General features: G+C 41.3%; 2 protein-coding genes and 1 non-coding gene across 4 annotated transcripts in view; all 3 read left to right on the forward strand.

The window, feature by feature from the left end:
- The first annotated feature begins 152 nt into the window (after window positions 1–152).
- Tpt1 (tumor protein, translationally-controlled 1) lies at window positions 153–3,794 on the forward strand. Its single transcript, XM_026411961.2, has 6 exons — window positions 153–333; window positions 605–678; window positions 1,219–1,409; window positions 1,773–1,878; window positions 2,600–2,716; window positions 3,586–3,794. Exons 1-6 carry the CDS (start codon window positions 306–308, stop codon window positions 3,586–3,588), a joined length of 519 nt encoding a protein of 172 aa, XP_026267746.1. The 5' UTR covers window positions 153–305; the 3' UTR covers window positions 3,589–3,794.
- Window positions 3,389–3,518, forward strand: LOC113199090 (small nucleolar RNA SNORA31). Its single transcript, XR_003302929.1, has one exon. It is a non-coding gene; the product is annotated as a small nucleolar RNA SNORA31 (small nucleolar RNA).
- A 5,428-nt stretch (window positions 3,795–9,222) lies between the features above and the next one.
- Window positions 9,223–21,833, forward strand: part of Kctd4 (potassium channel tetramerization domain containing 4) — a 120,535-nt gene continuing 107,924 nt past the window's right edge. Inside the window, exons 1-3 of one of the 2 annotated variants that reach the window (XR_013343259.1) lie at window positions 9,223–9,391; window positions 19,458–19,656; window positions 20,110–21,057. The gene's annotated coding sequence lies outside the window, so the exon portion shown is untranslated. Of the gene's footprint in view, window positions 9,392–19,457; window positions 19,657–20,109; window positions 21,058–21,833 lie in introns of those variants that run through there. The other variant, XM_077795189.1, reaches the window with a different exon arrangement.

Here is a 21,833-nt window from a genome sequence, read left to right on the forward strand (position 1 = left end):
AGCCCAACGCGATATTGTGTCTCCGCGACAAGTTCCCGGATGCTCGCCTTCTCTCTTGGGACCGCGCTGTAGCCCCACCCCCGCGCGGCTCTGCGTGCCACGTCACCGCTTGCGGCGCTTCCGGAGGCGCAGCGGGCGATGACGTAGAGGGACGTACCCTCTATATGAGGTTGGGGAGCGGCTGAGTCGGCCTTTTCCGCCCGCTCCCCCCTCCCCCCGAGCGCTGCTCCGGCTGCACCGCGCTCGCTCCGAGCTCCGGGCTCCTGCTAAGCTAGCGCTGCCGCCGTCTCCCTCCAGTCGCCATCATGATTATCTACCGGGACCTCATCAGCCGTGAGTCCTGACTGCACTACCCTTACTAGCCCACGAGGAACTGGGGTGCGGGTGGGAGCGGAGAAGGCGGATACCGCCGCCGTCCTGGGTCCAGGGACGCCGGCCACCTTTCCGGGGGCGAGGAGGGATCGGTGCCGGGGAAGCGCCCGGGTCTCGAGCGCTGGGGCGGGGCAGGGGGCCGCGTGCGCCTGCCCGGCGCGGGAAATGGCGGAGCCGGCTCCAGGCCTCGGTGCCGGCGCACCGTGATGAGTGGTTCCCTGTCCCCGAACAGATGATGAGATGTTCTCCGACATTTACAAGATCCGGGAGATCGCGGACGGGCTCTGCCTGGAGGTGGAGGGCAAGGTGAGTCGGTCGGCCGGCCGCGCGGGGGAGGCAGAGCCTGGCGGGCGGGCTCGGGTTTCCGCGACTCCCCCGCCCGAGGTTGTGCAATCCTCTCCGCCCCCTCCTGGCGGAGGAGTCGGCTCTTTCCGGGCTCGGGTTTTTCTAGAAAAGTGGAGGCGGAGCTGAGCCTGGAAATAGGTCCGCCGCCTCGGCGCCCATCCTCCTTCCGGGGCTTCCGGGACATGTTGTCTCTGGTTTGGGAGCCCCAGACTCTTAAACATTTGCCCTGTCATCACTTAACCAGTGGCAACCCAGGAGCCCACAACTGGAAACGCGTTCCACATGCTTATTGTGAACCCATTTTCGTTCTGGTAAACAGGCAATTAGTTTCTGTTAAACAGTTTTGAGAAACCAACGTCTCTCCCCCCCAAAAAAAAATGGTGCTTTTGTGGTTTCCAACAAAAATTAAGAGTATTTGAGAAAGCATAAACTGCTGGCATAGGAGTTATTTTGGAATTTTTTTCCCCCATTTTTGTAACTAAACTACTTACTCTAATGCAGATGGTCAGTAGGACCGAGGGTAACATTGATGACTCGCTCATTGGTGGAAATGCCTCCGCTGAAGGACCCGAGGGCGAAGGTACCGAAAGCACAGTAGTCACTGGTGTTGATATTGTCATGAACCATCACTTGCAGGAAACCAGCTTCACAAAAGAAGCATACAAGAAGTACATCAAAGATTACATGAAATCGTAAGTGATCTTAACACCCAGCCAAAGTCTGGGATCGCTTATTTTAAGTTCTTGTGAAAGGCCTGATACTTTGTTGAAAAGCTCACTGACAAGGGTGGTTGCTTTCAGTAAACTACTGCAAGCATGCTTAAGCATGCAGTCTGGTCTTCTTAGAATGATATTTTTAAAATATTTGGAATTCTAAACATTTCTTGAAAGATTCCTTCTATAAAGTAGTAATATCTTAATTGTGCTATTACTTTGCTTATTGAAAGCTAGGCCTAGTGTTGCAGAATTCTTTGTTGCTTGTACTTGTTACTTTAAAAATTTTTATATTGTTCAAAGTTCTATACTTTTAACAATCATTTAATGATACTGTTGTAGAATCAAAGGCAAACTTGAAGAACAGAGACCAGAGAGAGTAAAACCTTTTATGACAGGGGCTGCAGAACAAATCAAGCACATCCTTGCTAATTTTAAAAATTACCAGGTAAATACTTTCATTATTTGAATCAAATGGGTGTACTGTTTTAGCTGCAAAAACAGAAGGTAAGTTTTTAATCTTCCTATAATAATTGTTGTTTGAGTCATTTAAATACATTGATGCATAGGCTCAATGGTAGTCCAGGTATAGAAAGTAACTTTCCAGGATCTTAAATGTTTCATATTTTATGACTATTTTATGCTATTTCATAACATTTCTCAGTTCTGCCTTCTTTAACTTTCTAAATATTCCAACTTTTATTTTAAATTCCAGTGTCTTATGACACTGGCTTTTGGATGCATCTGAGCTTGTTGGACCTGTTATTGGAAAATTTCAGTGACTTCCCTTGACCTCTAAGATGTAATTTTAAAACAACACACATCGCAAACTGGCTTTAAAATTTTTTAACTAACTTGTATTTCCATTTGATATACTTTAAATCATTGTCAGCCTGACTACTGAGGCATGCAGGTTAGTTGGAATTTCATGTGGGCTTGATAAAGTAAAAGTTCCTAGAAAGCCTAAAGTGTTCCAGGATTGGTCTGCACTATTTTGATTTATTAGTGCTTTAATCAAGTGAACTGATGTTTGTGAATAATGAGCACTGCTTTTAGGCATCAGCTTTTACTTGCTGGAATTTTTTTTTTTTTTTTTGTGGTGTAATAGGTTTGCTTTGATATGATACATTCATATATGGTGGTCTAATTCTGGGTATTTGTTTCCCAAGTTCTTTATTGGTGAAAACATGAATCCAGATGGCATGGTCGCTCTCCTGGACTACCGTGAGGATGGTGTGACCCCATATATGATTTTCTTTAAGGATGGTTTAGAAATGGAGAAATGTGTAAGTATGAGAAAGTGGTTTGAAATTAGTAATTTGTGAAAATAGAGATTTTAGGTATGATTCTCAGTGTTTCTTGACAGAATGGATTCTACAACACTACTTTTAAAACATGGGATTTAGTTTGCTTCTCTTTGGGGATCTAGAGAGGATTGTATTTCACATGTAATAGATTCTTGTGGTATAAAGGCCTAGAATCTTGGTTATCTACAGAAAACAGTGTAGATGGTTCAGAGACAACACTCTATGTTGACCTTCCCTATTAGATATGACTTCCATTTCTTTTTTGTCATGCATGCATGAGTGGCACTCTGGTTTACTGATAATTAGCAATTGATCATTGAAAGTCTGAGACATTATATTCTAGTAAGTAGCTAGAACTGACTGCTAAGATCATTTTTAGTAAAAATAAGTGTATGTTTGCTGTGCAAGGAACTTCCTGCAAAGAGGCTGTATGGAAGCAGACATTGTCCTAGCTTCAGGGCTTCCTATAAATTAAGTAGAGGATATGAGCAAAATAAATGGCAACAGTGGCCTAAAATTAGGGACTGTACAAGATGGTTGACCATTCATACTCCATTTGAGCTTTTTTGGTGGTATAATACTGCAAATTGGACTTGATGCATAATAAGATTTTTCTGGAAAATGTGCTACTTCCATTTGGGTAAGGATGTTCTGCATCCACTGATAGACCTTGAACAATTTGCTGTTGTTCTTTTGGTTTGCACTAGGATGCAAAAGAAAATAATCCCTGCGCTTTCTGTCTGTCTGTGTGGCAGTCCAGATTGAATTGGGGAATACAGCTGTAGTTTAGAAAAGTTGGTACTCTTTATTGGAAAAGGTGTTAATGTGATCTTATTTTATTTTTACAGTAACAAATTTGGCAGTTACTTTGGACCTATCATCTGTCGTCATAACTGGCTGCTGCTTGTCATCCACACAACACCAGGACTTAAGACAAATGGAACTGATGTCATCTTGAGCACATTTATTTTGACCGTGATTTATTTGGAGTGGAGGCATTGTTTTTTAAGAAAACATGTCATGTAGGTTGTCTAAAAATAAAGTGCATTTAAACTCACTTGAGAGAAGTTCTCTTAGTTTAATACATGTTTAAACTAAATCCAACCTGTAGTGTTCCTGGAGAAGCTAGAGCCTGATTGTAGGCCACCATTAGAAAGCTGACTGTCTTCAGAGTGAAAACTACTTCTGCAACTGGAATCTAAAAAACAAGAATCAAGGTTTTAATTCTGACTTGTAATAAAGGGAAAGACCATGCTCATAACAGTGCCAACATTTGAAGTGTGGAATTTACACATTGCATCACCTACAACGGAAGTAGTTAACCCTGGAAGAGGTTACCAAAAGAATAAAGAGACACTAACTCAGTTGGAAGCAATGTATTGTCTGAGCTTATTTTAACATAAGTAGAGTCAAGTTACCTGGAATGAATTGCCAATTCCCTGGTAACTAGAACAGGGGTTGGCAAAGGGGGTTCATTCTACCTGTACAGCTCCAGGTGGTGGTTGTATCTTTAAATGTTGGGGGGGGTCAAAAGAATACCTTATGGGATATGAAATTAAATTTTGTGTCTAGTTTTTTGGGACACTTAATGCATGGTTTGTGAAATGGAAAAAGCAGTTGAATGTGATGGTTGGACCTTTTAAGTCCTTAAAACCCAGGTCCCTTTATGAAGCACACCAATCCCTCCTTTGAAAGGAAGGGAATAGCTGGTGGTCAGAGGAGAAATATCCAGAAAAGCTGTGTGCTTTGGAATGGATATGAGTATGCATCTGACAGACCTGGAGCAATAAAAGTCTGCTGCTAAGGTTTTCACTATTAGGTGAGAAGGAAAAAATGACCTTGCACTTTGGCAACTAAGATTGAGAGGGAAAACATGGAAAATTCTTTTAGCAAATGGAATATTTTGCTTGGTTTATTATATCTTTAAAAGGTTAAACATTAAAAAGACCAGTGACTTCATTGACAACATTTGGACATGTGAGTCCAAAGATCAGACTATGGAATTTGCCATATAATTTCAGAAAATGGGCTGGGGATGTGGCTCGCCTGGCATGCTTGCTGCCCAGGTTTGATCCTCAGCACCACATACCAACAAAGATGTTGTGTCTGCCGAGAACTAAAAAAAAAAAAAAAAAAAAAAGTTTGAAATTCTCTCCTCTCACTCTCTCTTTAAAAAAAAAAAAAAAAAAAAAAATTTCAGAAAATGTGGTCCTGAATTTTAGGTTAATAGTGCCCCCTGGTGATGGAAAGCAGACCTAAACACTGGACTCTCCAGTTAATTTAAGCATTCTGACTCTGACATGAAATCAAAGGGAAAAAGTACCAGCCCTATTTAGGCCATTACTGTCTGAAACATTGTAATTAGAAAGTATTTAGGGTGATCAATTCTGTTAGAACCAGGACAATCTGGCAGAGGGGTAAGGGCTTTAAGGTAACATCTAAACTGAAGTCTGATAGGTGAGCTGGCCCTGGGAAAATGAAAATGAAATAGTAAAGGCTGTTGGAGAGGTGAACAGGTTCTCCTGCCCCAACATCTCAAAAATTCCTTAGTTGTCCCTTGTTAATCTTTATAGGTATACCCCCCCCAATCCATGTGAAGAGTCCAGGTAGTTGTTTAAATACTATCTCTTTTTTTGGGGGGTGGGGGGGGTCTTTGGTTATTCTAGGTTAAGACATTTTGAGATGAATAAGTGATCTATTGCTTCCTAAACACATCAGAAGTACATGTCATTTTGTTTGACACTAAGTTTGGTACAGGCAGGTTTTTATTGTCCCATGGCCAAGGGTTTTGTTGTGTGTATGGAAAATAAATGAATAGAGAAGGATTTTTATAGTGTCTAGAGAAGGACTTTATAATGTGAAAAGAAGGTCACATTTGTATGTGGGGAGAGGTGAGCAGACCATCCAGGCAAAAGAACACATTCACAGTCTGGAATGTGCTTAATGTGTTCTGGGAACAAGATGCCCACTGTGCTGACCCAAGAAGGTGAAAGGAAAGAGTTGAAGTAAAGAAGTATGATTGCATATGGGGAAAGACCAAGGCTTGCAGGAAAACCACAGTGCTGCTTTGAACAGAAGAGTTATAAGACTTAAATTTTCAAAGATCACTTTGGTTCCTGGGGAGCAGGGTAAAAAGTATAGAGCAATTATGCATTTAATGCAACATTTCTAGGCAAGAGATGACAGCAGTAGTAGTAGAGATGGTTGGAAATGAAGGTAGAGGCAGTAAGCTGTGCTGATGATGTGTGAGGTGAGAGGTGAGAATGAACTTAATGAATGGATTGAGCAAAATGAGTGACAACTGTTGGATTTCAGTAGTGGGGAAGAAAGCCTCGTTCACATGGGCTCCAAAAACACATTCACAGGCAGCATATGAAATGTCATAAAACAATTGTGTGCTTGTTATTACATCTGCTTAAGCAAAAGATATGTGAATGACTCATTTGAATCATTAGAAATTTTTCTCAAATTTTAGTTGAATTGCTAGATTAGTATTGTGTTACCATTCTGAACTACAGTGTATTTAATAATTCGCTACAAAGTGAACAGTAATGATGACACAAGATTGCAAGAAGAACAGCAATGAACCTCAATTAACTTGAAAAAATGAATACATGGATATACATGTATATCCTTTGAGTGTATACAGGTGTGCTCACATGTAAAATGGAGTGACCTTGACGGGTAGTCTATACTCTGAGTAAAATGGAACTAAACTCAGGTGGATTTGAATTCATTGGTATCATAGTGATTGGTGATTTACAACAAACAGTAGGTCACTACTGCATGATCCTCGATCCTATGGTAGAAGTATACAGTTAACAGCCTGCTAATGGGCACAAATCTACTCCCCACGCCCAAAGAGCTCCAGCTTTGTGGCAATTAGCATGTATTTCTGGAGACTTTGCCCATAAGAACTGAGGGTGTAACTTGATATTTTTGGAAACATTTAATAATCATTATTTCAAGAAGTCCTTGAATTGTTCAACATAAAAAAGTAGAAGTCCTATATACCTTCTACTGAATAAAGCTTAAAACTACTGTGAGAGCCACCTCAGTAAGATAGATTCTTGGACTGTGCAGATAAGTTAAAAATCATGTTGACAGTTTATATTTATCCACGGAATTCCTCCAAGTCCATTCCTTGGCCATGGCGGCAATGATATACAACCAACCATATGTAAGTCAGCAATCCAAAATAGATCTTGGAGTACTGCAGGTGCATGTTTTTAACTAAGAGGATATTCAGGGTTTTTGTTTGTTTGTTTGGTTGGTTTTGTTCGTTTTTGAGAGACTGTAGGCCATGAATTCCTCCTGTTATACATGATTTCATATCATTGTGCCTGGAGGTTGCCACTTGCAATTCTATATGCTGGGCCATGAGAAGCTCTGGTGTGGATGTGGTTCTGGCAGGGTATCAGGAGTCATTCTGGAAATACACACCCTTAAGTCCTGAGCAAGAGATACAGAACAATTATTGCGCCCCTCAATAACTTGGGCGTTACCTCCGCTTGGATAATGAGGCGTGGCTCCAAGAGTAGGCATCACCCTGTGGGATTGAGTTACACTCACCTGTTCGTTTGTAATCCTACCCCTTTGCCCTTTTGGGGATAGAATGTTCCATGGAACTTGCCCGTATGTGTGTGTCCCCTATGTAAGAAATCAAGAATTCCAGTAGCTCTCTATTTCCATGGACCCCTAAGGTTGGAGAGCCATCCTGGATTTTGAAAAGGTACTTCTGTGTGTGTGCGTGCTTTCTTTGCCATTTCTTAAGTTATTGGAATACTCAGATTTGTGAACCCAGCATAGGTTACCAGCTAGGATAGATGGCGATAGCAGGGGTGATACAGTTCAATGAGAAAAATATTAAATTGGAGCATAGAGGAAAATTCTTTCCAAAGTGACTTGTCAATGTTTCCCTCAATTACTGCCTTTCTTCCTCCTGTGATACACTCGGTGACCCTTGAAGTCTGCATTCTGCTCTTTTATGAGCTTAGAGGTCAAGCAGAGAGCAAACACTGTGCAATGTTTTTTCTTGTGCAAGTAACAAGTTACAGACAAAATGAAAATTAAGACATTGGGTAACTCACTGGAGGAGTCCCCTGACTTGGAGAAAACATACAGAGACAGTTCATACTCCACCTTTAAAGTACAATTTTTCTAGTTTCTGTGTTTGTTTTTTTGCTGGGGCTGGGAGCCCAGGGCTTCTCACATGCTAAGCATACACTCTTACCACTGAGCTACAACCCAGTGCCTTAGTAAAGTATTTTAGAAAATAGTCCTGTAGCGCTACTAGACAGCCTTTGGTTCTGACATTCATTTGGATACTAGAAATCTAGTCATGTATATGGTGATTGTCCTCATGTGTAAAGGTGACAGATCCATAGTTTATTATCAAATGCAACTTGCACATGGCCTCACTGAGAGCATAGGGTTATGAAATTATTCTACCCAGTGCATAGTCTGCCATTCTCTAGCTGGAAGAGATTTGGAAATCCGCAGAGAAAGATGGTATTTTCTGGACCGCAACTCAAAACAGAGCAATACTTGTAATTTCCCTTTCCTTGAATACATTGATTTGGGGATTTTCCTTTAAGAACTACCGATTTATCATGCAAGCAAATATTTGAACTAATATTCAACCTGGGGGAAAAGCTGGCTGGTTAAAAAGAAAAAGTACCTGTGCATGAAATTAGAAAGAAAAGAGACACCTTTTTTTTTTTTTTTTTTTTTTTGTACCAGGGATTGAATCCAGGGGTGCTTAATCACTGAGCCACATCCCAGCCCTCTTTTTTGGGGGGCAGGGGTAGTTACTGGAGATTAACTCAGGGGCACTCTACCACTGAGCCACATCCCCAGCCCTGTTCTGTATTTTGTTTAGAGACAGGGTCTCACTGAGTTGCTTAATGTCTCACCATTGCTGAGGCTGGCTTTGAACTTGCAATCTTCCTGCCTCAGCCTCCTGAGCAGTTGGGATTATAGGCGTGCTCCACTGCACCACGCCCCAGCCCTTTTTTGTATTATATTTTGAGACAGGGTCTCACTGAATTGCTTAGGACCTTGCTAAGTTGCTGAGGCCGGCTTTGAACTTGCAATCCTCCTGTCTCACAGATACCTTTTTCGACAACCTCACTGAGGTGGAACAATGTGACAACAAATGGTGAGTATAAAATGGGAAGCTAAGTCAACTCAGAGGCTGGTGTGATGCATTATAACCTTTCTCCATCGTGAGCCTAGCACGCCCTTCTTCCGAAGCCTCCCCTGGTGTATAACTCGAGGGGAATTCACAGCAGTGAATTTTGTCAGGTGGAACATGGGCTGGGTGACTGCCATGGGATCGGTATAACGGTAACACCAACTGCTGGCATCTATTAAAAGTAAAAGTGACTAAGCCTCTGAAATGTGGTTAAGTAACGTGCAACCTGTTCCACTCTGCTCAATAGACAAGGGAGGATGGGACTGGGGGTGTGAGAGCTGCACAGACTTCCTCTGGTGGAGGAAAGCTCTTTCCTTACCATCATCACTAGGCTCAAGGCTGAGGCCTTGTTAGAACAAAGGACACATTAACGAGAGAAAAGCATGTACTATTTTTTTTAATGTAAGTTTTACATGACACAGGAGCTTCCATGAAGAAATGAAGACCCAAAGAAACAGGTAAACTTTCCTATGTTTATGCTCGGGTTTTGGGGGTTGTTGTTTTTTTTTTTTAAGAATATAATTTAATCTTTTTATGCTTAGGGTTGGTGAGGAGTGGACGCAGGGGTGTGATCTAATGGAAACAGATGGGAGAAACTTAGCAAGGCCTGTTTGCTCAGATTCCCTCAGTATCCCTGTGTCTTCAGAGATACTGATGTTCCTTTGCTCTGGGGATATGAAGGGCACCTCTCAAATGAGAGTATGATGATCTGTTTTAAGGAAGAAGGACGAAAGGGAAAGGAGGGGTGTCTTCCTGCTGCTTCTGTTATTTTCAAATGCCAAGATGACATATTTGGGGGTAACATGTCCTGAAATCCCCCATTAGCATCCCAAGAGCAACATGGAGGCTCATTTTTCTAGGCATTCACTAAACCCTATATAAATTGGGTGTGTGAGTTGTACAAATCTTTCAACTACTGATTAGCTTCCACTATCAAAGATCCTATGAAAATTTTGCTGGATAATTCTTCTCTTCTAATCCCTCAATCTGCTTTTATCTCAAGCCACTTTTTATTACCCTCCAGTCAATCTCCTGCCTGTGTTAACTTTTTTTTTTTTTTTTTTTTTTTTTTTTTGATACTGGGGATTGAACCCAGGGCGTTTGACCACTGTGGCACATCCCCAGTCCTTTTTATATTTTATTTGAGACAGGGTCTCACCTGAGTTGCTTAGGGCCTCAGTAAATTGCTGAAGCTGGCTTTGAACTTGTGATCCTTCTGCCTCAGCCTCCTCAGCCACTGGGAATTTAGGCATGTGCCACTGTGCCCAGCCATTTTGCAATTCTTAATAAGAGGATGCTGCATTTTTTATTTTGCACTGGGCCCCACAGATTGTGTAACCAGTCCCAGTTGCGTGCCTGGGTAGATGAGAGAGGTATGTGTATATTCTGTTGAAGGTTGGTAATTAGTGGCAGGTGAAGCAAGGAAAGAGGAGAGGCAGAGGTAACTTGTTGACAGTGAAGTTCTTTGAATAACAGGACGTTGACCAATGAATGTGATTCAATCTAATAAATTAAAAATGCAGATAAAAGCTTTGAATATATGGATTTTTACATTTGGCTCTTCTCCAGCAAAGAAATATGAGAATAATTGAGACTGATATCCCAGACAAACATTTCTTTTTCTAAATCATAGCTAAAGTTCCAGTCAAGAGCAATGGTACAGGCCTAAATCCTAACTACTTGGGAGGTTCAGGCAGAAGGATTGCAGGTTCAAGCCCAACCTCAGCAATGTAGTGAGACCCTGTCTCAAAAAATAAAAAGGGCTGGGTATAGCTCAATGGCAGAGCACCATTGGATTCAACCCACTGTGTCTAAAAAAAAAAAAAAAAAAAAAAAAATCATGGCTAATATTCCTGAGCACACAGAGCAGAAATGACCCATTTGATGGAATGACCATCTCGTCAGGGGTGATTATCAAGAGGATGTACCTAAATTTCCAGCTGGGCACTGAGAATTGAATGTCTACTTTGTAACTAGGTATAGGACTTGGTAAGGTATAAGTGAAAAGTTTTTTTTGAAGTTGTTAAGAAACTATTTCTTTCCATATAAACCTATGATGAAATTCTGTTCAAAGTCCTTCCTAATTGGGCCACTTGCTGCCTGTTCAGCCTTACCTGCTCCCCTCCCATTCATCCTCAGCTGCCAGGTGAAACACAAATGTTGTGACCCTGATTTGCCCCTTGAACTTTCCCCTCTCCTGAAAAATTCTTATTCTTTTATACCCAGCCTTCAAGGGTGGGCCACTTCATATTTTGTTTTGTTTCATTTTGTACCAGGGATTGAACTCAGGGGTGCTTAAGCATTAAGCCACAACCCCACTCCTTCTAATTTTTTTATTTTGAGAAAGGGTCTTAATAAGTTACTTAAGTCCTCACTAAGGTGCTGAGGCTGATTTTGAACTCAGGATCCTCTTGCCTCAGCTTCCTGAATCACTGAGATTACAGGCATTCACTACCATGCCTAGTACCACTTCAACTTGGAAGAGTTTATACATTTTTTTTTTTTGGCATTGGGGGTTGAACACAGGGGTGCTTTACCACAGAGCTGCTTTACCACAGAGCTATGTTCCCAGCTCCTTTTGTTAAATTTTTAAATTTTGATACAGGTGCCACAACCTGCACCACCATTGGTTTAGAAACTGGCAGTGGGTGATGGGAGATTAGAGGAGAGAGAGAGAGAGAGAGAGAGAGAGAGAGAGAGAGAGAGAGAGAGAGAGAGAGTTGGGACCAGGAGGGACACTGTCCTCTGATGGAGCAACAATGATCCAGAGCTAGCTCAGCATGTTTATATATAGGTTTGATCATCAAAAGGGTTTTCTGTGAGGAAGTTTCTTCAAAGCATGAAGGATTGAAGGTTGAAGACTCACAGCCAATTATAATTATCTTTTTGCGCTCATAATTCTCTACCCCTGGCAGCTGGTGTCTGAACTTAGGGTCAAGACTGGCAGTCTCCTGACTTTCACAGAACCTCGTTAAGCAGGGCATCACCATAGCAACTGGGCTGAACTTGACCTGAACTTTTGCACAAGAAGTTCCCAGCGCAAGTGCAGGCTCCTGCTTCGAGATCTGATCCAAGTCACTGCTCCCCACAGATAGGGTCTCACAAAGTTGCTTAGGGTCTTGCTAAATAACTGAGCCTGGTCTTGAACCTACAATCCTCCTGCCTCAGCCTCCTGAGTCTCTGGGATTATAAGCATGCACCACCACACCCCCAAGTTCTTTTAACTATCCTACTTAACACTCACAAACAAGTGATATGAGCCCTTCTCTCCTCAATGGAAATCACTGAATTCCCTCTCTTTCTACTCCTGAAAATAGGGATGGGGTTTTCTTAGTCTTCCTTCTTAACCAGTAGAGCACAGCTAGCATTCAGCTAGGATTTACTGGGGAGCAAATAATGAGCTTCATGGTCCCCAACATGCTTTGGACTGTATTTCTCCCTAGATTGCTCCTGTCTTTTTAGGCTATTTTGAGACAATATCTCACTAAGTTTTTGAGGCTAGCCTTGAACAAGTGATCCTCCTGCCTCAGCCTCCCAAGTCTCTGGGACTGCAGATGTGCACCACTGCACCTGGCTTGCTTCAGATATCTCAAAGGCAATCATTAAATGTGGATAAAGTGGATAATCAGACAATGTGTTAACCTGAGGAACCACAGGGTCTTCTCTCTGAAGGCTTTCCTCATGAGCCCTTAGCATAGTGGAGTTTAGGTTAGGGTACTTCATCTCAGGGTAATGTGAAATGCTTCTCTGCTATCTTAATTGTGAAATGACTATTTTTCAAAGCATTTAATGTTTGTAAATGTTTAGCTTTTCTTTCAGTGTCTGGTTAATTTTAATGCTCTTTGCATTTTCTATTGCATAATACATTTTTTTTAATCCTACTCAAGATTCCAAAGTTAGGTCCAACACACAACTGCTTAGTGAGAGATGTGGCATTTGGCTGAATCTCGAAGGATGCAGCATCTTTGTCTCATCCCTGGCCTTACTTCAGAACTATCTGCTATGACTTTTAAAAATATAGGTGGAATTCTTTGCAATCCTTATTACAGAGGAGTTTCTACACATTGTCAGAAACTGTAAAGGAGCTGAGATTTGACCCTATTTGCAAACTAACAAATGAGCTTACCATGGTTTCAACATATTCCAACCAAAGACATAGATATCAGGGTCAAAGATATAGACGGTTTATTACTCATGCTAAAATAGCAGACAGCAACATCTTGCATTGGTTCCTATGCCTCATCCCCCAAGGTCATGTGATGGTCAGATGCCACTGCACATGCCCCCAAATTAGGAGACCCTGAGCTTCTATAAAGCTGCTAGCATAGCTGGTCCCCTGAATGGGGACATTACTCATTACCCTGGATTGTAAACTAATCTCTGGAGCAGACAGGGAAGGTGATTCTGGGTTTATGACCCTGAGATCCCTCTGAGAAGTTACACCTCTAAATCTCCAACTTCTCAGACTATTTGTATTAAAATATGTCCTTTTCCTGAAATAAGGCCTTCACCATGCAAGAACATGATAGATCCATGGAGGATTATCTCCAAGCACTATAAATCAATAAGTAAAAAGACCAGAAACTTGTAGAAAAATGGGCAAGGGGTTAAATCAGAGAGTTCTCAGAGCAGGAACTATAAGTACTTGATAAATATATGGAAAAATACCCAGCCTCACTCATAATACAAGAAATACAAATTAAAATCACCCTCTGATACTGTATCTCACCTACCAATGGGCAAAGATAAGACATTTGGCTACCCCTCTGTTTGCAGAGGCTTCAGGGAAACAAGCACTCCCAGACATAGGAGTGGAGAGTGTGAGAGGGGGGAACCCCTGTAGGGGGCATAGCCATTGACACAGTTCTTGGGTTTCTGGGAATATCACTGCCAAAGAATTGGTGTGTCATAGAAAGAATTTCTTTGAAGTACTATTTAGGATAGCAAAGATTGAGGTAAGTACTTATCAACAGAAGGCAGTTTGATAAATTATGGTACTGTATAAATTGAAATATTCAATGTAATTCTGGGTATGATGGCACACCCCTATAATCCCAGAGCTCCAAAGGCTGAGGCAGGAAGATCACAGGTTCGAAGCCAGCTTCAGCAACTTTGTGAGATCCTGTCTCAAAATAAAAAATAAAAAGGATTGGAGGTGTATCTTAGTGATAGAGCACCCCTGGAATTCAATCTCCAGGACCACACACACACACACACACACACACACACACACACAGATGCAGTTATAAGAATGAAGTTCTCTTTATCTAGTGAATGAAATAATGTGCATTTTTATGTAAAAAGGCAAGGAGCAGAGTAGTATGTTGAAAAGAAAAGAAAAAACTAATTGACCAGTCTCTGCATAGAATGTCTCTAGAAAGAAACACAAAGAAAATTTCTGGAGGAAAACTAGAAACACCTCAGAAGAAGATTTTCTAGTCTACTTTTTATGATTTTGAATCACAAATATATTAGCTTTTCATTAAATAAACTCCATTTTTTAAAATGCCAGGACCACACCTGCTATGGCTTGAATGAGTGTCCCCCAAGGACCTAGGTGCTAAGGCTTAGTCCCCAGGGGAGGGCTATAGGGAGGTGATGGGATCTTTAGGAGATGGGGCCTCGTGGGAGATTATTAATTCATTGTGGGTGTGCCCTTGAAGGGGATTGTAGGACCCCAGTCTCTTTCTCTTCACTTCTGGAGATAAGTTGAGGGACTTTGCTCCACCATGCACTCCTACCACGATGTGCTGTTTTGGCCAAGCAACAAGGCCAAAGTAAACCTTTTCTCTTTATAAATGAATTATCTCAGGTATTTTGTTGTGATGATGGAAAGCTAACATAGACACACCATACCTACTGAATCACAACGACCAACTTTCATTTTTTAAATGAGTCTCACTATGCTGTCCAGGCTTCCCCAACTTCGGGCTCAAGCACTCCTCCTTATTCAACATATTCCAACCAAAGACATAGACATCTGGGTCAAAGATATAGATGGTTTATTACTCATGCTAAAATAGCAGACAGCAACATCTTGCATTGATTCCTATGCCCCAAGGTCATGTGATGGTCAGATGCCACTGCTCATGCCCCCAAATTAGTAGACCCTGAGCTTCTATAAAGCTGCTAGCATAGCTGGTCCCCTGAATGGGGACATTACTCATTACCCTGGATTGTAAACTAATCTCTGGAGCAGACAGGGAAGGTGATTCTGGGTTTATGACCCTGAGATCCCTCTGAGAAGTTACACCTCTAAATCTCCAACTTCTCAGACTATTTGTATTAAAATATGTCCTTTTCCTGAAATAAGGCCTTCACCATGCAAGAACATGATAGATCCATGGAGGATTATCTCCAAGCACTATAAACCAATAAGAAAAAAGACCAGAAACTTGTAGAAAAATGGGCAAGGGGTATAATCAGAGAGTTCTCAGAGCAGGAACTATAAGTACTTGATAAACATATGGAAAGCTAATATAGACACACCATACCTACAGATACACCATACAGAGACACTTCTACCAAGTAGCTGGGACTCTAGGTATGGACCACTGTGCACAGTTCAGAATGTCCATCATTTTTATAGCTCCTCTGGGAATTCTACCTATTGAAGGTTGAAGAGCCACTACTTCAGAAATCATGGAAGGGAAATGAGTCCATTGCATAACTGAAAGGAAAATAGCCAGCATGGCTGGGTTGCAGTAGCTGCTCTCTTGCTAAAACAAATACAAAGCACCAGTGTAGAAAAGAGTCTTATAAGTCAACTAATGATCCCACCCCATGCTCAGGACCCTTGATTCACATCCCTCCTAACCAAGTAGCCTTGAATGCCCTGCATTTCTCCAAGTGTGGATGGCCTCCTTTTCCACATAATATCTTAGAGCAATAATAGTTTAAGGCAACCTAAAATTACATTTGCTTTTGGGGGGTAATGATATCACACAGGTGACTCATATTGAGCTTTCTGATAGCTAAACTCCTAAGTTATTTTTTCATGACCTCTGCTGCAAAGTAGGTCTGTCTCCCGTGCATACACCGCTGCTGTTAGATTTTGGATTCACACACAGGAACTTGCATTGTGATACCTTTCTCTCACTTTGCACACCAGATGTTTCAGAATCTGATTTGAGCTGTAGATATTTTCCTTCTCAATTCCTTTTTCTTTTTTTGAAATTCCATTTTAGATCTGCTAAAACAAATGAAAGATATCCTTTTGCATCAGTTTGGCAGACTTCTAAGTCTGGAAGAGGGCATGAGGAATGGCTAGAGTACAGTGGTGTTATTTTGAAATCTGGGTTCTAACTAAAGTCTCTCCCCTTTTGCAGCATCTATTCAGGCCTCAGAATCTTCACATAGCAAAGATACTGATACATGCCTTGTTGACTCATTTGGTAAATGGAAGCTATATGGGGGTACCTTCACCATGAGAAATTCTAAGAATACTGGTCTCTGCTGTGAATCAGCACAACACACAGGATGCCTGTGCACTGTTCTCTGACTTTGATGCAGCCACGAGAAAAGGATTTGATAATATATTTTAGGCACTGGGCCTGATGGTGCATGCCTGTGATCCCAGCAACTCAGGAGGCTGAGGCAGGACAATTACAAGTTTGAGGTCAGCTTCAGAAACTTAGTGAGACCTTGTCTCAAAAGAAAAATAAAAAGATTTGGGATATAGCTCAGTGGTAAAGGGCCCCTGGGTTAATCCCCAGTACCACACGCACATGCATAGAACATGTTTTAAGGGAGAGGGGGATGAAGAAAGGATGGTTAATGGGTACAGGGGTGCAGTTGGATAGGAGGATAACTATAGTTGATGACAATTAATTTCATATTTCAAATAGCTAGTAGAGAGGATTTTAAATGCTCCCAACAGGATAAATGTCTGAGGTGATGGATATGCCAATTATCCTGATGCGATCATTGCACATTGCATATATACATGTATTGATATATCACACTGCTCCCCATAAATATGTAATAATTATTACATGTATACATGTAAATATAAAAATATTTTAAATTTTAAATTATATTCAACTGCTGGGCGTGGTGGTGTACGCCTGTAATCCCAGCAGTTAAGGAGGCTGAGGCATCGTGAATTCAAAGCCAGGCTCAGCAACTTACTGAGGCCCTAAGCAACTTAGTGAGACCCTGTCTCAAAATAAAATATTAAAAAAAGGGCTGGGGATGTGGCTCAGTGGTTAAGCACACCTGAATTCAATCCCTGGTGTCAAAAAGAAAATATATAAACATATACAGATGCAGATACATGTGTATATGTGTGTATATATATATATATATATATATATAAACTATCTTTAAAAAGAGTATGTTTTATACTAGACAAAGGCACCAAAAACATAGCCTATTCAATAAATGGTGCTGGGATAATTGGAAATCCACATGTAACAAAATGAAATTAAACTCCTACTTCTCACCCTGCACAAAACTCTCTCAAAGTGGATCAAAGACTTAGGCACTAGACCAGAGACCCTGCACCTAACAGAAGAAAAAGTAGGTCCAAATCTTCACCATGTTGGCTTAAGACCTGACTGACTTCCTGAACAAGACTCCTAAGATGCAAGAAGTAAAATCAAGAATCAATAAATGGGACAGATTCAAACTAAAAAGCTTCTTTTCAGAAAAAAACCCAATAACATAAAGAGAGAGCCTGCAGAACGCGAGGAAATACCACATGCACTCAGAGCATTAATCTCCAGGATATATAAAGAACTCAAAAAACTCAACACACACACACACACAAACAAACAAACAAACAAAAAATCCCCAGTCAATAAATAGGCTAAGGAACTGAACAGACACTTCACAGAAGAAGAAATACAATGGATCAACAAATATATGAAAAAATGTTCAACATCTTTAGCAATTAGAGAAATGCAAATCAAAAGTACTTAGATTTCATGTCACCTCAGTCAGAATGGCAATTACCAAGAATACAAACAACAATGAATATTCTTGAAGATATGGGGAGAAAGGTACACTAATACATTGCTGGTGGGACTGCAAATTGGTACAACCATTATGGAAAGCGTTATGGAGATTCCTCAGAAAACCTGGAATAGAACCACCATTTGACCCAGCTATCCCACATCTCAGTTTATACCCAAAGGACTTAAAATCAGCAGCCACACCAGTGTTTATAGCAGCTCAATTCACGATAGCTAAACTATGGAACCAACCTAGCTGCCCTTAAACAGATGAATGGATAAAAAAAGTATATATATGTGTGTGTGTGTATATATATATAGACATATACACACACATATAGACATAGACATAGATATAGATATAGATAGATATAGATAGATCATCTTTGTGATTTGCCAATCCTAAAGACATTGGAGGCCATTGTCTTCTCCCTCCTGAGAGGAGCTAAGAAGATCCAGTCTTAGGGTGCTCCAGGTGGACAAGAGAAGAATTTCCCAACTACCACCCAGGCTATCCATCAGGCACTGACAGGACTTCCCTGTGAACACGTTTTTTTATGGTACGATCAATGTGGCAAAGAGAGAGACCATTCTGGAACATTTATCCCTTCACAGAAGTCAGGGCTGCATCAAAGCACAAGATAGTAGGTAGTCTTTAAAAAAATTCCTTTATTTATTCTTTTTAGATATATATGACAGTAGAGTGTATTTTGACATGTTATACATACATGGAGTATAACTTATTCTAATCAGGACCCCCTTATTGTGATTGTACATGATGTGTAGTTTTATTGGTGGTGCATTCATTTATGAACATAGGAAAGTTATATCCAATTCATTCTACTGTCTTTCCTATTCCAATCCTTCTTTCCTTCCCTTCATTCCATTTTGTCTAATCCAATGAAATCCTGCACCCCTGCATTGTATGTTAGCATCTGCATATCAGAGAGAATGTTCTACCTTTGGTTTTTTGGGGATTGGCTTATTTCACTTAGCATGATAGTCTCCAGTTCCATCCATTTACTAGAAAATGCCATAAATTCATTCTTCTTTACTGTTGAGTAATATTCTTCTATATGAGTAATATTCCATTGTGTATGGGTACAACATTTTCTTTATCCATTCATCTGTTGAGTGGCAGGTAGGTAAAGTCTTTGAATCTTGTGACTTGATGGTTTCTCTGGAGACTTCAGATATGTTTGCAGTATATCGTTTCCTTCTCTGCTTGCTTGGGCCCTCATTCTATTTTCTCACTGTCACCCCACCCTGGTGTGTCTTAGATTCTGCCTAACCTCCCGCTAAGATTTAGTTGGAACTGAAGCCAAACACAATTGGACCAACCTCGCCTCCCTCATTATATTGATCAGAGGCAGCTTGTTTATATTCCTTCTTAGAAAAAGATGGCTCACCCAACTTCAGTAAAGGCCAGGTTGAGATGTTTCAATGGGGACAGGTGATACTGTAGCATCAATGGCCTCTCTAGATCCTGCCCTTTGCCATGAGGCTTTGTAACTTTTTTCTCCAAGGCATGAAATCTATTTCTCACCAACCTTGTGACTTGTTTTGACAGTGGGACTGTAACAGAAGTGTTGATGTGACGGTTCCAAGATGAGGCCTCCAGAGACCTTGTGAGTCCATCTAATCTCTCTCTCCAAACACTGTCTCCCCACAAGAACACTCCTGGGCTGCCTACTGGGGAGGAGAGACCAAGCAGAAGAAGATGAATGGTGCCAGCTGAGGAAACCACCCCTGAGTGGTCAGTGGACCCAGTGGGTGATAGTGGTCAGTGGACCTGGTGGCTGATAGCTGAGGATTGTGTAGGTCTTCCCCAAACCACCTGAGACCCAAACTTCCCAGCTAAGCTCAGCCTAAATTGCTGATCCACAAAAATCTTAAACAAGTGACATTGTTTTAAGCCATTAAGTTTGGGGGTGGTTTGGTGCACAGCCTTATTTTGGTAATGGGCGACTCTCAGAGGAGAAGGAACGGTTCTGATCTTTAGAACTGCAGTGACTCCCACAATTTATGTCACCAGCAAACACTTATTAGCATGTGGTTGTGTGTTGTGAAAAAGTCCACATGGACGCTTCTGGGGGGTGTCGGAAACTCTGCATAGCTTCCTGCATTTGTACTATGTTTTATATATGACACACATTTTTACATAATTTATTTCATTTAACATGATTAAAATCTCAAAAGTGCTTTCTTGACTGCCTGCACAGGCCTGGACCTGGGCGAACCGGGAGACTCCAGTCAGAAGTTTCTTGTCTTAGAAGAGAAATTGCTCCCTATGTTTAAAGGGCCGTTTTCTCCCTGATCACCTTTCTGCTTGAAGAATAGACCTATTTTCGTCTTCTCCTCGGGGTTCGGTCCCTGCAGGCTGTGGGTCATTGTGCAAGGCAGCCAGGCTCCAAAGGAGGGTGTGTATGGTATGTTATATAACCATGTGGTGCATTGTTAGGCACAAAGCCCAAGTCCTGTCACCCACCGCATATGGAGCTCTTACACAGTGACATTTTTCCGCAGTGTCTATGACATTAGACTTTCCTCTTTTCCTTAGATTTCTTCATAACATTTTCCTTAAGGATACATAACTTCTTAAAACAAGTAGTAATCCTTCCAGCTTAGAGCAGGAGGTTAGAAAAAGAAGAAGAAAGCTTCTATTTTCCCTTCCGTTGTTTTGTTCCTTTTTATTTAATAGCAGCCTAGACTTTAATCTGAATATAGAACGACTTTCTGGGAGCACTGCAGGACATTGAACCTAGGAGGGCTGTCATTACTTTGCCACTTGAAAGCCATTTGCCCCAGCTACTGACACTCCTTCTACATTTCCACTCCTTGCACAAACCTCAAGTCTCTTTATAGCCAACCTTTTATTTTTATTTAAAAAAAATTTTTGGTACCAGGAGTTGAACTCACGAGTGCTTAATCACTGGACCACATCCCTAGCCATTTTTCAATTTTTTATTTTAAGACAGGGTCTCACTAAATTGCTTAGGGCTTTCTTAAATTGCTGAAGCCGGCATTGAACTTGAGATCCTCCTGCCTCAGCCTCCTGAGTCTCTGGGATTACAGGTAAGTGCCACTGGGCCTGGCTACAGCCAGTTTTTGATTAACACACTGTTTCTTTCTCAATAACCCTACATAAACTAGAAAGGTGAAACCTTGTTTTGCATCCTTCTTCTTCTTCTTCTTCTTCTTCTTCTTCTTCTTCTTCTTCTTCTTCTTCTTTTTTGGGGGGGTACTTGGGTTGAAATCCAAGGCTCCTTTAACCCAGAGCAACATTCTGACCTTCTTAGTATTTTTTGTTTGTTTTGAGCAGGGTCCTGCTAAGTTGCTTAGGGCTTACAAAATTGCTGAGGTTAGCCTCAAATTTGCAATCCTTCTGCCTCAGCCTCCCCTAGTCCCTGGGATTACAGGTATACACCACTGTGCCTGGCTGCCTTGCACTCTTCTGAAGCTGGTGCTTTCAAAAACGGTGTGGTGAAGGGTTGGTTTTCTTTAAATTTCCAATCTGGTCTATAAAAACTTTTTTGTAAATGCAATATACATGAATTACTAGAAATGTTGGCTGGAAATAAAAACATATAAAATACAGTTTCCAACTTATTAGAGTATTAGATTTCATTTTTAGATTCAATAAACAAAAATTATTCTGTCAAATTTCCTTAAAATCACTAAATGCTTTCTTTCCCGGACTTTGGACTATACATGTTGTGTAACTCTTTGGCCTGAGCTTAGTTTAGAATTTGGAATCTGGCCACACAATCATTTCGCCCTCCTTTTCAAAAGCTTGCAGAACTTTGGCCTGACTTTCAAAAACCTCTATAATGTGTCCCAAATGTGCCTTTAAAAATCAGCTTTAGGGGCTGGGGATGTGGCTCAAGCGGTAGCGCGCTCGCCTGGCATGCGTGCGGCCCGGGTTCGATCCTCAGCACCACATACC

Source organism: Urocitellus parryii, chromosome 2 (genome assembly GCF_045843805.1).
Source record: "Urocitellus parryii isolate mUroPar1 chromosome 2, mUroPar1.hap1, whole genome shotgun sequence".
Taxonomy (NCBI): Eukaryota; Metazoa; Chordata; class Mammalia; order Rodentia; family Sciuridae; genus Urocitellus; species Urocitellus parryii.